We start from the raw sequence: 12881 nt of genomic DNA on the forward strand, positions 1-12881 counted from the left end.
ACACTAGTAGTAGGGATTACCGAGGGTAATGGTTCACTAACAGGCTTGTCATGGGGCTTTGGAATTCCAAACTCTTCGTCACTTTCATCATCCGAATACTCCCGTACAGTAGGCTTTACTGACTCAATGGGTGATTTGGGTTTGTCTTCTAGCTTAGTTGGTAGCTTTTCGTCTTTCAGCTCAAGCGACTTTGGTTTCTCATCAACTTTAACAGAAGATTTATCCCCAGCTTCGACTAGAGGAGTTACCGAAGAAGTGGGCTGGAAAGCGTGTTTGTCTTGGGGCTGAGTAATTCCAAACTCTTCATCGCTTTCATCGTCCGAATACTCTTTTTGACTAGATGTTACTGTCTCAACTGGTGACTTGGGCTTATCTCCTAAAGAGGTTGGGAGCTTATCGTCGTTCAAACCTGCAAACGGATCTAATGGTTTGCTGATCTTGATATCTATTGATTCAACGATGGTGCTTGCAGATTTTATGTTGCTTTGAATTGTTGTTGAACTTTCTTCCGCCTTGAAAACAATAACTTCCTTAGGCCTTACATCGTCTTTAAGAGGCGATTTATCCGGAACACTAGTAGTAGGGATTACCGAGGGTAATGGTTCACTAACAGGCTTGTCATGGGGCTTTGGAATTCCAAACTCTTCGTCACTTTCATCGTCCGAATACTCCCTTACAGTAGGCTTTACTGACTCAATGGGTGATTTGGGTTTGTCTTCTAGCTTAGTTGGTAGCATTTCGTCTTTCAGCCCAAGCGACTTTGGTTTCTCATCAACTTTAACAGAAGATTTATCCCCAGCTTCGACTAGAGGAGTTACCGAAGAAGTGGGCTGGAAAGCGTGTTTTTCTTGGGGCTGAGTAATTCCAAACTCCTCATCGCCTTCATCGTCCGAATACTCTTTTTGACTAGATGTTACTGTCTCAACTGGTGACTTGGGCTTATCTCCTAAAGAGGTTGGGAGCTTATCGTCTTTCAAACCTGCAAACGGATCTAATGGTTTGCTGATCTTGCTATCTATTGATTCAACAATGGTGCTTGCAGATTTTATGTTGCTTTGAATTGTTGCTGAACTTTCTTCCGCCTTGAAAACAATAACTTCCTTAGGCCTTACATCGTCTTTAAGAGGCGATTTATCCGGAACACTAGTAGTAGGGATTACCGAGGGTAATGGTTCACTAACAGGCTTGTCATGGGGCTTTGGAATTCCAAACTCTTCGTCACTTTCATCGTCCGAATACCCCACTACAGTAGGCTTTACTGACTCAATGGGTGATTTGGGTTTGTCTTCTAGCTTAGTTGGAAGCTTTTCGTCTTTCAGCTCAAGCGACTTTGGTTTATAATCAACTTTAACAGAAGATTTATCCCCAGCTTCTACTAGAGGAGATACCAAAGAAGTGGGCTGAAAAGCGTGTTTGTCTTGGGGCTGAGTAAATCCAAACTCCTCATCGCTTTCATCGTCCGAATACTCTTTTTGACTAGATGTTACTGTCTCAACTGGTGACTTGGGCTTATCTCCTAAAGTGGTTGGGAGCTTATCGTCTTTCAAACCTGCAATCGGATCTAATGGTTTGCTGATCTTGCTATCTATTGATTCAACAATGGTGCTTGCAGATTTTATGTTGGTTTGAATTGTTGTAGAACTTTCTTCTACCTTGAAAACAGTAACTTCCTTAGGCTTTACATCGTCCTTAAGAGGCGATTTATCTGGAACACTAGTAGTAGGGATTACCGAGGGTAATGGTTCACTAACAGGCTTGTCATGGGGCTTTGGAATTCCAAACTCTTCGTCACTTTCATCGTCCGAATACTCCCTTACAGTAGGCTTTACTGACTCAATGAGTGATTTGGGTTTGTCTTCTAGCTTAGTTGGTAGCTTTTCGTCTTTCAGCTCAAGCGACTTTGGTTTCTCATCAACTTTAACAGAAGATTTATCCCCAGCTTCGACTAGAGGAGTTACCGAAGAAGTGGGCTGGAAAGCGTGTTTGTCTTGGGGCTGAGTAATTCCAAACTCCTTCTCGTTTTCATCGTTCGAATACTCTTTTTGACTAGATGTTACTGTCTCAACTGGTGACTTGGGCTTATCTCCTAAAGAGGTTGGGAGCTTATCGTCTTTCAAACCTGCAATCGGATCTAATGGTTTGCTGATCTTGCTATCTATTGATTCAAGAATGGTGCTTGCAGATTTTATGTTGCTTTGAATTGTTGTAGAACTTTCTTCTACCTTGAAAACAGTAACTTCCTTGGGCCTTAAATCGTCCTTAAAAGGGGATTTATCTGGAACACTAGCAGTAGGAATTACCGAGGGTATTGGTTCACTAACAGGCTTGTCATGGGGCTTTGGAATTCCAAACTCTTCGTCACTTTTATCGTCCGAATACTCGCTTACCGTAGGCTTTACCGACTCAATGGGTGATTTGGGTTTGTCTTCTAGCTTAGTTGGTAGCTTTTCGTCTTTCAGCTCAAGCGACTTTGTTTTCTCATCAACTTTAACAGAAGATTTATCCCCAGCTTCTACTAGAGGAGATACCAAAGAAGTGGGCTGGAAAGCGTGTTTGTCTTGGGGCTGAGTAATTCCAAACTCCTCATCGTTTTCATCGTCTGAATACTCTTTTTGACTTAATGTTACTGTCTCACCTGGTAACTTGGGCTTATCTTCTAAAGAGGTTGGGAGCTTATCGTCTTTCAAACCTGCAAACGGATCTAATGGCTTGCTGATCTTGCTATCTATTGATTCAACAATGGTGCTTGAAGATTTTATGTTGCTTTGAATTGTTGTTGAACTTTCTTCCGCCTTGAAAACAGTAACTTCCTTAGGCCTTAAATCGTCCTTAGGAGGCGATTTATCTGGAACACTAGCAGTAGGGATTACGGAGGGTGTTGGTTCACTAACAGGCTTGTCATGGGGCTTTGGAATTCCAAACTCTTCGTCACTTTCATTGTCCGAATACTCCCTTACACTAGGCTTTGCTGACTCAATGGGTGATTTGGGTTTGTCTTCTAGCTTAGTTGTTAGCTTTTCGTCTTTCAGCTCAAGCGACTTTGGTTTCTCATCAACTTTAACAGAAGATTTATCCCCAGCCTCGACTTGAGGAGTTACCAAAGAAGTGGGCTGGAAAGCGTGTTTGTCTTGGGGCTGAGTAATTCCAAACTCCTCATCGCTTTCATCATTTGAATACTCTTTTGGACTAAATGTTACTGACTCAACTGGTGACTTGGGCTTATCTTGTAAAGAGGTTGGGAGCTTATCGTCTTTCAAACCTGCAAACGGATCTAATGGTTTGCTGATCTTGATATCTATTGATTCAACAATGGTGCTTGAAGATTTTATGTTGCTTTGAATTGTTGTTGAACTTTCTTCCGCCTTGAAAACAGTAACTTCCTTGGGCCTTAAATCGTCCTTAAGAGGGGATTTATCTGGAACACTAGCAGTAGGGACTACCGAGGGTATTGGTTCACTAACAGGCTTGTCATGGGGCTTTGGAATTCCAAACTCTTCGTCACTTTTATCGTCCGAATACTCGCTTACCGTAGGCTTTACCGACTCAATGGGTGATTTGGGCTTGTCTTCTAGCTTAGTTGTTAGCTTTTCGTCTTTCAGCTCAAGCGACTTTGGTTTCTCATCAACTTTAACAGAAGATTTATCCCCAGCTTCGACTTGAGGAGTTACCAAAGAAGTGGGCTGGAAAGCGTGTTTGTCTTGGGGCTGAGTAATTCCAAACTCCTCGTCACTTTCATCGTCTGAATACTCTTTTTGACTAAATGTTACTGACTCAACTGGTGACTTGGGCTTATCTTCTAAAGAAGTTGGGAGCTTATCGTCTTTCAAACCTGCAATCGGATCTAATGGTTTGCTGATCTTGCTATCTATTGATATAACAATGGTGCTTGAAGAACTTATGTTGGTTTGAATTGTTGTAGAACCTTCTTCTACCTTGAATACAGTAACTTCCTTAGGCTTCACATCGTCCTTAAGAGGCGATTTATCTGGAACACTAGTAGTAGGGATTACCGAGGGTAATGGTTCACTAACAGGCTTGTCATGGGGCTTTGGAATTCCAAACTCTTCGTAACTTTCATCGTCCGAATACTCCCTTACAGTAGGCTTTACCGACTCAATGGGTGATTTGGGTTTGTCTTCTAGCTTAGTTGGTAGCTTTTCGTCTTTCATCTCAAGCGACTTTGGTTTCTCACCAACTTTAACAGAAGATTTATCCCCAGCTTCGACAAGAGGAGTTACCAAAGAAGTGGGCTGGAAAGCGTGTTTGTCTTGGGGCTGAGTAATTCCAAACTCCTCATCGCTTTCATCGTCCGAATACTCTTTTTGACTAGATGTTACTGTCTCAACTGGTGACTTGGGCTTATCTCCTAAAGTGATTGGGAGCTTATCGTCTTTCAAACTGGGATTTAGATCTAATGGTTTTCTGATCTTGCTATCTTTTGATTTAATAATTGTGCTCACCGACTCTATATTGGTTAGAGCTGGTGAACGTTCTTGGACTTTGAAACTAATAATATCGTTGGTTGTTGGAAACTTGGTTATATCACTTTTTTGAGTACTTTCCAGGATCCTAGTTTCATCTAGAATAGATGTTTGCTCAGTTTTCGATAAATGCTTAAGTTTGTTTATCTTTTGTAGATTGTCTATCTCTTCGTCACTATCACTTTCAATTAGTTGTTTATCAAAATCGGTTTTCACTTCAGAGGGGAACTTATTTTGTGTATCAGTCATTTGGACAAGTTCTGAAGTCTTGATGGCTAAGCACTGGTACGTTTGAAGCTCATCTGTTTTATCTTGCGTCGGAAACTTGACTTGGATATCCTTTTCTAGGATTTGGTTACCTTTTAGTGCTGTTAGGTGTGCTCTGTTGTCCACTAGCCTGTCCATCTTCGCTTCATGTTCACTAGCTACGTGGGCAAACTCCTTGGTATCCTCGACATCCGTTTTGGAAATGGAATGTAACCGTTCGAGGGTGTGTGCAATTTTTGGAAATTCTACCAGCTTAGTATCCTTAATAGATTCTATTGGAAATTCTTTTTTATCACATTCTGTTAAAAATCTAATTTGACTGTCTGCAATACCTGTTAGTCCTTCATTTAAAATACTCTTGGCCTCAAACTCTTTGATACTTTCCGTGATATCGAGTTTTACGGACTCATGTTCTAGAAACATGACTGTTGCTGATTTGATGTCTTTAACTGATGGAGTTTCTGCGTCTTTTTGTTTTTCAAAGGCCTTTGCCATATCGGAGATTGTCCGTTTTGAGCATTTCTTTTCACATACGCCTTCGAGGTTTTCAGTACTGCCGCTCGTGTTTTCCATTGAGAAAACGGGCGACTGCACCTTTGGCTCGGGTACGTGCTTAGAACCCAAAACATCAAAAATCAAATCGGCATCGCTTAAAATCTGCTGCTCTATGGACGAAACATCAGCTTTACGTTCCGGGGTTACTCGTTTTCGGGCACTGAACGGCTTGGCCTCTAAACTCGATGCAGGATATCGCCGTTCAAAGTCCTGCACAACTTCCCTTACCTTTGGTAAAGCTTCTTTAACATCCTTACCTTCTATATCTAAGTGCTCCTCAACAGTTTCAGTTAAAATCTTGCCAGGTACCTGCTCTACATGTCTATTTAATTCTATTACCTGTTCTGTTAAAGTCTTTTCCGTTTCACATAAGTCTTCAGCCACCACAAAGGCCTTCCGCTTCTCACAAACTTTTTCACAAACTTCTTCCTCTATTTCTTTTAGGCCAAGACCCACATGCTCCATGGCCTCGATGGGTGAAATCTTTGCCACCACAGCGGGTGGTTCACACTTGATTAACTTTTCCAGGGCCAAGTCTGCTGGCGTTAGTATTTGCTTTTCTAGCTCTACCACATCAAGTTCCTTATCACTATCTTCGGGCTGCCGTTTTTGGACAGTAAATGGAATGGCCGACACCACTGTACTGCAGATCTTATCCTCAATGCTCTGCACCACCTCTCGTACCACTGGTACATTATCTCCAATGAATTTGGGAGTCACAGCGGCCTGCTTGCCAATTGACTCCAATGATTCTGTGCTGCCAGTGCTTTCCAAACGCATTATCTTGCGTCTGACATCGCCACAGCCCATAATTTGCTCTAAGTACTCCCTATCACTGGCACTTTTCTCTGCATCTGCATCTACATCTACTGATGGCTGATCCTTTATCTTCTCCTTCAGCTGATCTTTCTCTGGAATGGTTAAGTCTACTTGGGTGCGATCAATTTGTGCTGTCAGGATCGTCGTTGTTGTCGTCTTCGGTGTTTGACTACTTGTACTCATTTCTGTAAATGAGGTAGTGTCTTGTGAGTACAATTTCTGAATATCGGGGAAAGCTACCACACTATGAAGCAGCTTTTCAGGTTCATCTGTTCTTGTAAAGGTTTCGGGTTTTACATTATGAACACTGAAGTGCTCTGTTTGAGGCATTCCGGGGATGGCAGAATAGGGTTTTGGTTGGAAGTAGAGTGGAGTAGAAAACATGGCAATATAAACACAGTTAACACCAATTAAAAAACAAGAAAGGAAAGCTAACTTCGGACGGAGCCGAAGTTGATATACCCTTGCAGAATATTCTGTAAATTATATTCTTCAAAATTATTCATATGGTGTATTCTTAATACTCATAAAAAGTCCTAACTTCCTAACTTTAAAAACACCAAAGTTATGGCATTTCCAATCGTTCAGTTATATGGCAGCTATAGGATATAGTCGGCCGATCCTTATGAAATTTGGTAGGTCGGATTGATTGGCCAAAAATAAAACCCATAGAAAATCCCAACTTAACTTTACAAACACCAAAGTTATGGCATTTCCGATCAATCAATTATATGGCGGCTATAGGATATAGTCGTCCGATCCTTATGAAATTCGGTAGGTCGGATTAATTGGCCAAAAATAAAACTCTTAGAAAATCCCAACTTCCTAACTTTAAAAACACCAAAGTTATGGCATTTCCGATCGTTCAGTTATATGGCAGCTATATGATATAGTTGCCCGATCCGGCTCGTTCCGACTTATATAATACCTGCAATAGAAAGACAACTTTTGGGAAAGTTTCAAGTAGATAGCTTTAAAACTGAGGGACTAGTTTGCGTAGAAACGGACGGACGGACAGACGGACAGACGGACAGACGGACGGACAGACGGACAGACGGACGGACAGACGGACATGGCTAGATCGACTCTCCTGGTGATGCTGATCAAGAATATATATACTTTATAGGGTCGGAAATGTCTCCTTCACTGCGTTGCAAACTTTTGACTGAAATTATAATACCCTCTGCAAGGGTATAAAAACAAACCATGGGTTCTTTATGGTGGGTTAGTCTATGTACACAGTGCAATTATGTTGCCGACACACATACATACTGAACGGTATGTACTTATGTTCTTACTACAAGCTTTACGCCAAAAACCCAGCAGCAGGCACAAACATGCACTTATTGCTTATGCTTTAGTATTTAGTTGAGAAGCGAAATCAAAATATCTGTTTCGCATTGAACAGATGCCAGATGGAGCTTAGCTGAACCATCCCAATCTGAACTGGGCTAAGCTGAGCTGAGCTTCATTTAGATACAAACGAATAGATGCTGCATATGAGGTCGTGGAATATTGGGCCCATTTCTGCTTGGATGCTGCACAAAATTCAATGCTTCCAGTAAAATTCTTGAGCTGAGCTGATTACGTTTGCATATTTTTGATTTGCAAATATTTAAGCAATGTTTATGTTGATTTTAAAATCAAAAAGCAAAATAAGCTAGAATTGAGAGATTAAGAACAAACCACGACATCATATGTCACATACTCGTACGATATTTAATTGCGATCTATAAACAACCAATTACATTAAGAAGCGCGCTGGGTTGGTGGTTCTGGGTGCAAACAAATAATATGTTGATTATATGGTGAGGCTAATATAATTTTTGCTGTTGGTTTTAAAATTCGCAAATAATGACAAAGAGTACGAATACGAGTTTGATATGCTATATACTATATAGAGATACTACAGTGAATCTGGATGTGGCTCGACTTAACATTCAGTTACAGTACACTATTATCGTTATATATATGGTAAGTATATGCTTTTTCGTTAAGGATTGATAAAGTTACGAAAAGCAACAGAACACATAATTATTTGCGAAAAACAAATCAAACATAAACATTGCAAACTGAAGGCCATGGTGGTTCATTCGAGAGTTTTTCGATGAATCCTCATATGGAGATCGAAAGACGGCTGGTGGTCACCCAGCTCCTTGCTGATCCCAATATGGGTGAAGTTTCAATTTGGTTTGTTTCAATTTTAGAAATCCAAAAGTATGCCAAAAGTGTTTATCTTAATGAAAAAAATCTTAGTAATTGCTAAACGAATGTTAATATAAGTAGTATTGTAGATTATATGCTTTGGCTTATCCATAGATCACGTCTATTGGCCGATTGAGTACGAGTATAGTAAACAAGGTTATTACATAGGTTAAACACAAATCGAATTATTTAAATTGTAGCTTGCAGTAGTTAATTGAAAAACATAAACTCAATTGCTTAAATATTTGTTTAAAATTGCAAACGTAATTGTTATACCATGAGAGTTAAAAGGACAACAATGAGAGAGACCTATCAGAAAACGATACCCATCATAGATGTATAAACATAGGTCCTAAAACTGAGGCAACTTTTCAAATTGATTGTAATTATACATGAGAACTTACCATTAAAATACAATAGACTTAAAGTTACTTTAGTGTTCGATTAAGTTTATTTAAATAGTTTATTCCGTTGCGCATTGAATGAACCACAATCACAAATCAACACTCAGCGAATGCACGTCTTCAAAGTTATAGTCGCTATGTTTTTAGTTAATTTTCTTACTACGGAGAATAAAGCAGAGAAACTTAGTAGCCGCTACTTTGACTAGAGAGACGCGAATCTGTCTAAATTCCGGATCGCGCGTACTTGGGAAATTCAAAATCGTGACTAAATCTGCACGGAAAGCGCGGCTATAGCTGTACTGTAAGAATGCCAGAAGCAAATTAAATTAAGTATACGCCACCGCTCGGCTTTCGCTAGCTGCTGCCCCCTGAACCTATGACATAACTGCGCAAGAGTCGGTTTTCTCACCACCCTGCGGTGGATCGAACAGCCGCAAATTATATAAAGAACTACCTACTGGTATTAACTGTGGATTCCCTTCCGAGTGCTAATGGACTAATAGGCTTTCACCGGTCAACAGGAAAATATCCCCGATCGGAAAGACTTTCGAGAACAAGTTGAAGTTATTTATGCTGAATCGATTCGAGGTTCAAACTATCGATTGGCTGGCCCACTGACAATGACACCACCGAATGTTACGCAGACACAACGCAGAACGGCGCCAGACAGACAATTAGCCATGTTTCTACGACCTTTCGTCAGTGTTAACGTAATTGGATTATCTGGCAACTTAGCGACATTCGCAGTGGTACAAGTAAGTATCTACGAGATTTCGTGGTCACATTCATTCAATGCGCTTCAGCTTGGCGTTTTTTATGTTAGGATTGGGAAATCCCTTCTTAGTTTCAATTTATGGCACATTTACTGCCGCACTTACAGACTTTTTTGATTAAGATACACACAGTAGCAGTTTGCCGTTCGAGTTTATAGATACAGTTTAACTATCTAACAGTTCTTAAATCGCAATCGTTTAATGGTTGAATGGTACTTTGCATACAAAAAGCCTTTGGACTTAAATAAAGACGAAATGTAGAGGAACAAAGAGTAGTGGGAGAAACGAAATAGGACAAAACTTAAAAAACAGTTCAAGAAACACTACGGATTGTGGCAAAGTTCAAAGGAATAAATAAATGAAAAAGAAGGGGTGTACAAAAATAATGGTTTCAGATTTATATTCTTTTACCGAAAAAGGCAGAACTAAAAAATATATAAAATAAGTTTACATAACAGTTACAAATTGCATAGAAATTGAGCATAGAGGCAGCCACCCATTTCAAACTTGGCACTTACCAATTTTGGTAATGGCAGAGACGCGTTCAAAGGTCGACTCTGTGGTCGTGTGCAGGGTGGTCACAGTGTCGGCCAGATAATCTGTGTTAAAATTGTTCGTATATTCAGTAGATTGAGACCAATCCATAGTTTTAGAAACTTACCACGTTCTAAGCTGATAAGTTCTGGTTCCTCGCTCTGCTTGTCGGTTTTGGTGTCACTCGGTGTTGGTGGAGGAGTCTGGGAGTGTGGGATTTCGCTCCCTGAAGAAGTATAAAAACAAAATTATGATTTGTACAGAAATGGTAATGAATTTAGGATAATTTACCTATTTTCTTGAGCTCATCGGATATTTCAATTACGCCCACGCTCATCTTTTTGGTGATCGTTTCGCCCACCGATTTGCAGAACTCAGCATCCGTCAGCGATTTCCGTGGCTCCACGGACACTGGAGCAGTAAGTCCCTCCTCTTTGATGATGTCTCTTAGTGGAACGGTGGCTTCTTTGCCAAAGGTGTCACTATCATATTCACTTGTCAGATGTTGTGGCTCTTGAGTTACCACAGTGGTGGTCAGCTTGGGTGTGTGGAAAGGAGATCCATCCCCAACTGGGGCCGCTGACTCAATGCCATCGATCAGCTCTTCTTTTAGCTTTGAAGGCAGTTGTGTCTGCTGTTCCATGATTAGGAAATCTTCTGTAAGCTGGCGCTCATTCCATGGTTTTTGCTCTTTAGGCTGTTCCACCAGTTGTTCGGCTGTCTTCATCACCTCCTCAACCAGCTTCTTTGCGGGTTCGGAAACGAGCTGAGTTTGCTGCTCCATGCTCAAGAAATCCGCGGTAAGCTGTCGCTCATTCAGGGCTTTCTTTTCAGTGGCCTGTACAGGTTCAGTTTCAATCAGAGGCTTTGGTGTTTCTTCGGTAAGTGTCTTTCTGGGCTCCACCACAGGTATCTTACTAGCTGGCGGAGAGGATTTCACAGTGACTATTGAATCCGGTTCCGATGCACTTGTGGAGGTCAAGCTAGATTCAAGGGGCTTCTCAGCGGCTTGCGGAATGCTCGGTAATTGGCTTTGCTGCTCCATGCTAAGGAAATCGTGGGTGAGCTTGCGGGCCTCGGCTGTTGTGATCTGCTCTTCGATCTTGTAGAATGTTTCAACTACCTCGGCCACCTTTTCCGCCACTTTGTCTTCCTTTGGTTGAACAGGAGCTAGAGGCTTATCTTCGATTTTGACTAACTCTTCCACTTTGCTGGCAATTTCCGAGGACTTCTCCGACTTGGTCACCTTCTCCTCGATCTTCTGGAATGTGTTAATCAGCTCGGAGACCTTTTCGTTGAGAGTCTCTGCCTTAGCAATAACTTCTGGTTGTTCAACGGGCTTGTCCTTCAGCTGTTCATGCCCCAGACCTGCTGTCATAATGGTAGCAGTAGAGGCGACAACATCATCCAAGATCTTTGACTCCCTGTCCATCTGCTTATCCACCGATTTTCTCGGCTCCACTTTGGGAATCTTGCTGGCTGCTGGGGCTGCTGGGGCTGCTTTTGGTTCGGCAGCCAGTTTCTCGCCCTGCAAAAAGTCTTGAGTCATCTTCCGTGCATCCACATCGCCAGCCTTCTGAGCTTCGGCTGGTGTTGTCTTCACTGGAATCTTTGAGATAGGTTTTTCAGATTTAGTCTCAACGAGCGAATCAATATCGGCTTCAACAGTAGCACGTGGGGCTGCAGTAGGTTTCATCGAGTCCTCGCTCGACTTTCGTGTAAACTTGGGGATCTGAGTCTTGGGCTCGCCACCATGAAAATCATACTTGACCTTCTTGGCTTCGAATTCGGCAATTGTCTCCTCTATACTTGAGCTCTCAATGAACTGGATAGTTTTTACTTGCTCCTGGGTCACCGTCTTGGCATCCTCCAGGTGTTTAATCGTCTCGCTGACCTTCGTTGATTCGGCAGACGCCTGAGTTGGTAAGGTTGCAGTAGCTTCTACGGGTTTACTGGTCTCGAAGGAGCTAATTATGTTCTCAACCTTCTTGCTAGCTATTTCGGTCACCTCACTGATGACTTGTTGGACCTCTTTTATGGTTTCCTGAGGCACTGAAGCCAGAGGGCTTGTCTTCTCCTTGACCTCTTCAACGAACTTCTCGTGAACTGTTGCGGTGGTGGAAGTGACAGGGAGTTGGCTGTTCCTCTCGATCTCTAGGAAATCCTCAGTGATGTCGCGAGCTTCTTGGCGGGTTATGGTAGTCACCCGACTGAAGGTTACTCCATCTTTCTCCTTCTTTTCGGCAGCACTAATGTCCTGGATAATTTTGTCAGTCTGGTCTGGAGAAGATGGCTGGTCTTCCTCCTCTGAGCTGCGGCCGGATGTCTTGAACTTGTGCGTGAGTTCTTTTTCAAACTCGCTCTTGCTCACTTCGGTTGAATCCATCTTGCCCATCTTCATCTTGATGACTTGATCGGGTACTGTTGTGGTTTTGATGATCACATTGTCGGCGGGCAGTTGCATCAGTATCTCGGACTCATGGTGTGCCTTTTTGTCCTCGATAAGACTCTTCCGCTTGATTTCGGTTATTTCACGGTTGATCTCTCTCTTTTGCGTCGAGGCAGGGATGGATCGCTCTACGGACAGACGCTTGACAATCTTCTCACGACGTTCAGCCACGGTTCGTTTCGCAGCTTCCTCATCGGACTCGGACTCCTCGACTTCCTTCTCCTCGGCAGAGTATTTGACTTCCTCGCGTTCGTTGATTTGCTGGATTCGTTTGCCTGGGGGAAGACCTTAAAGGGTTATTCAATGGGAAGATGTTCAAAAACCGCTTGCCCGTCACGGTTAAAAAGATCCAACATTATTATTTATTTTTGGATCTTTTTAGCTCATCGGCATT

The 12881-nt window shown here is 42.0% G+C and overlaps 2 protein-coding genes across 3 annotated transcripts in view; both read right to left on the reverse strand.

Annotated features, from left to right (window-relative positions):
* The window catches only part of LOC108041482, a 36690-nt gene extending 27652 nt beyond the window's left edge, over positions 1–9038 (reverse strand). For both annotated transcript variants that reach the window (XM_044456782.1, XM_044456781.1), the window contains exon 1: positions 8732–9038. The gene's annotated coding sequence lies outside the window, so the exon portion shown is untranslated. The remainder of the gene's footprint in view (positions 1–8731) is intronic.
* The window catches only part of LOC108050550 (titin-like), a 40437-nt gene that overhangs the window by 22978 nt on the left and 4578 nt on the right, over positions 1–12881 (reverse strand). The window contains exons 5-9 of the mRNA XM_044456773.1: positions 10330–12762; positions 10166–10264; positions 10023–10103; positions 5081–6307; positions 42–5020 (exon numbers count right to left, since the gene is read on the reverse strand). Coding sequence (XP_044312708.1) covers positions 42–5020; positions 5081–6307; positions 10023–10103; positions 10166–10264; positions 10330–12762 — 8819 coding nt within the window. The remainder of the gene's footprint in view (positions 1–41; positions 5021–5080; positions 6308–10022; positions 10104–10165; positions 10265–10329; positions 12763–12881) is intronic.

The sequence above is a fragment of the Drosophila rhopaloa genome, unplaced genomic scaffold (assembly GCF_018152115.1).
Source record: "Drosophila rhopaloa isolate 14029-0021.01 unplaced genomic scaffold, ASM1815211v1 contig_150, whole genome shotgun sequence".
In the NCBI taxonomy this organism is placed as follows: domain Eukaryota; kingdom Metazoa; phylum Arthropoda; class Insecta; order Diptera; family Drosophilidae; genus Drosophila; species Drosophila rhopaloa.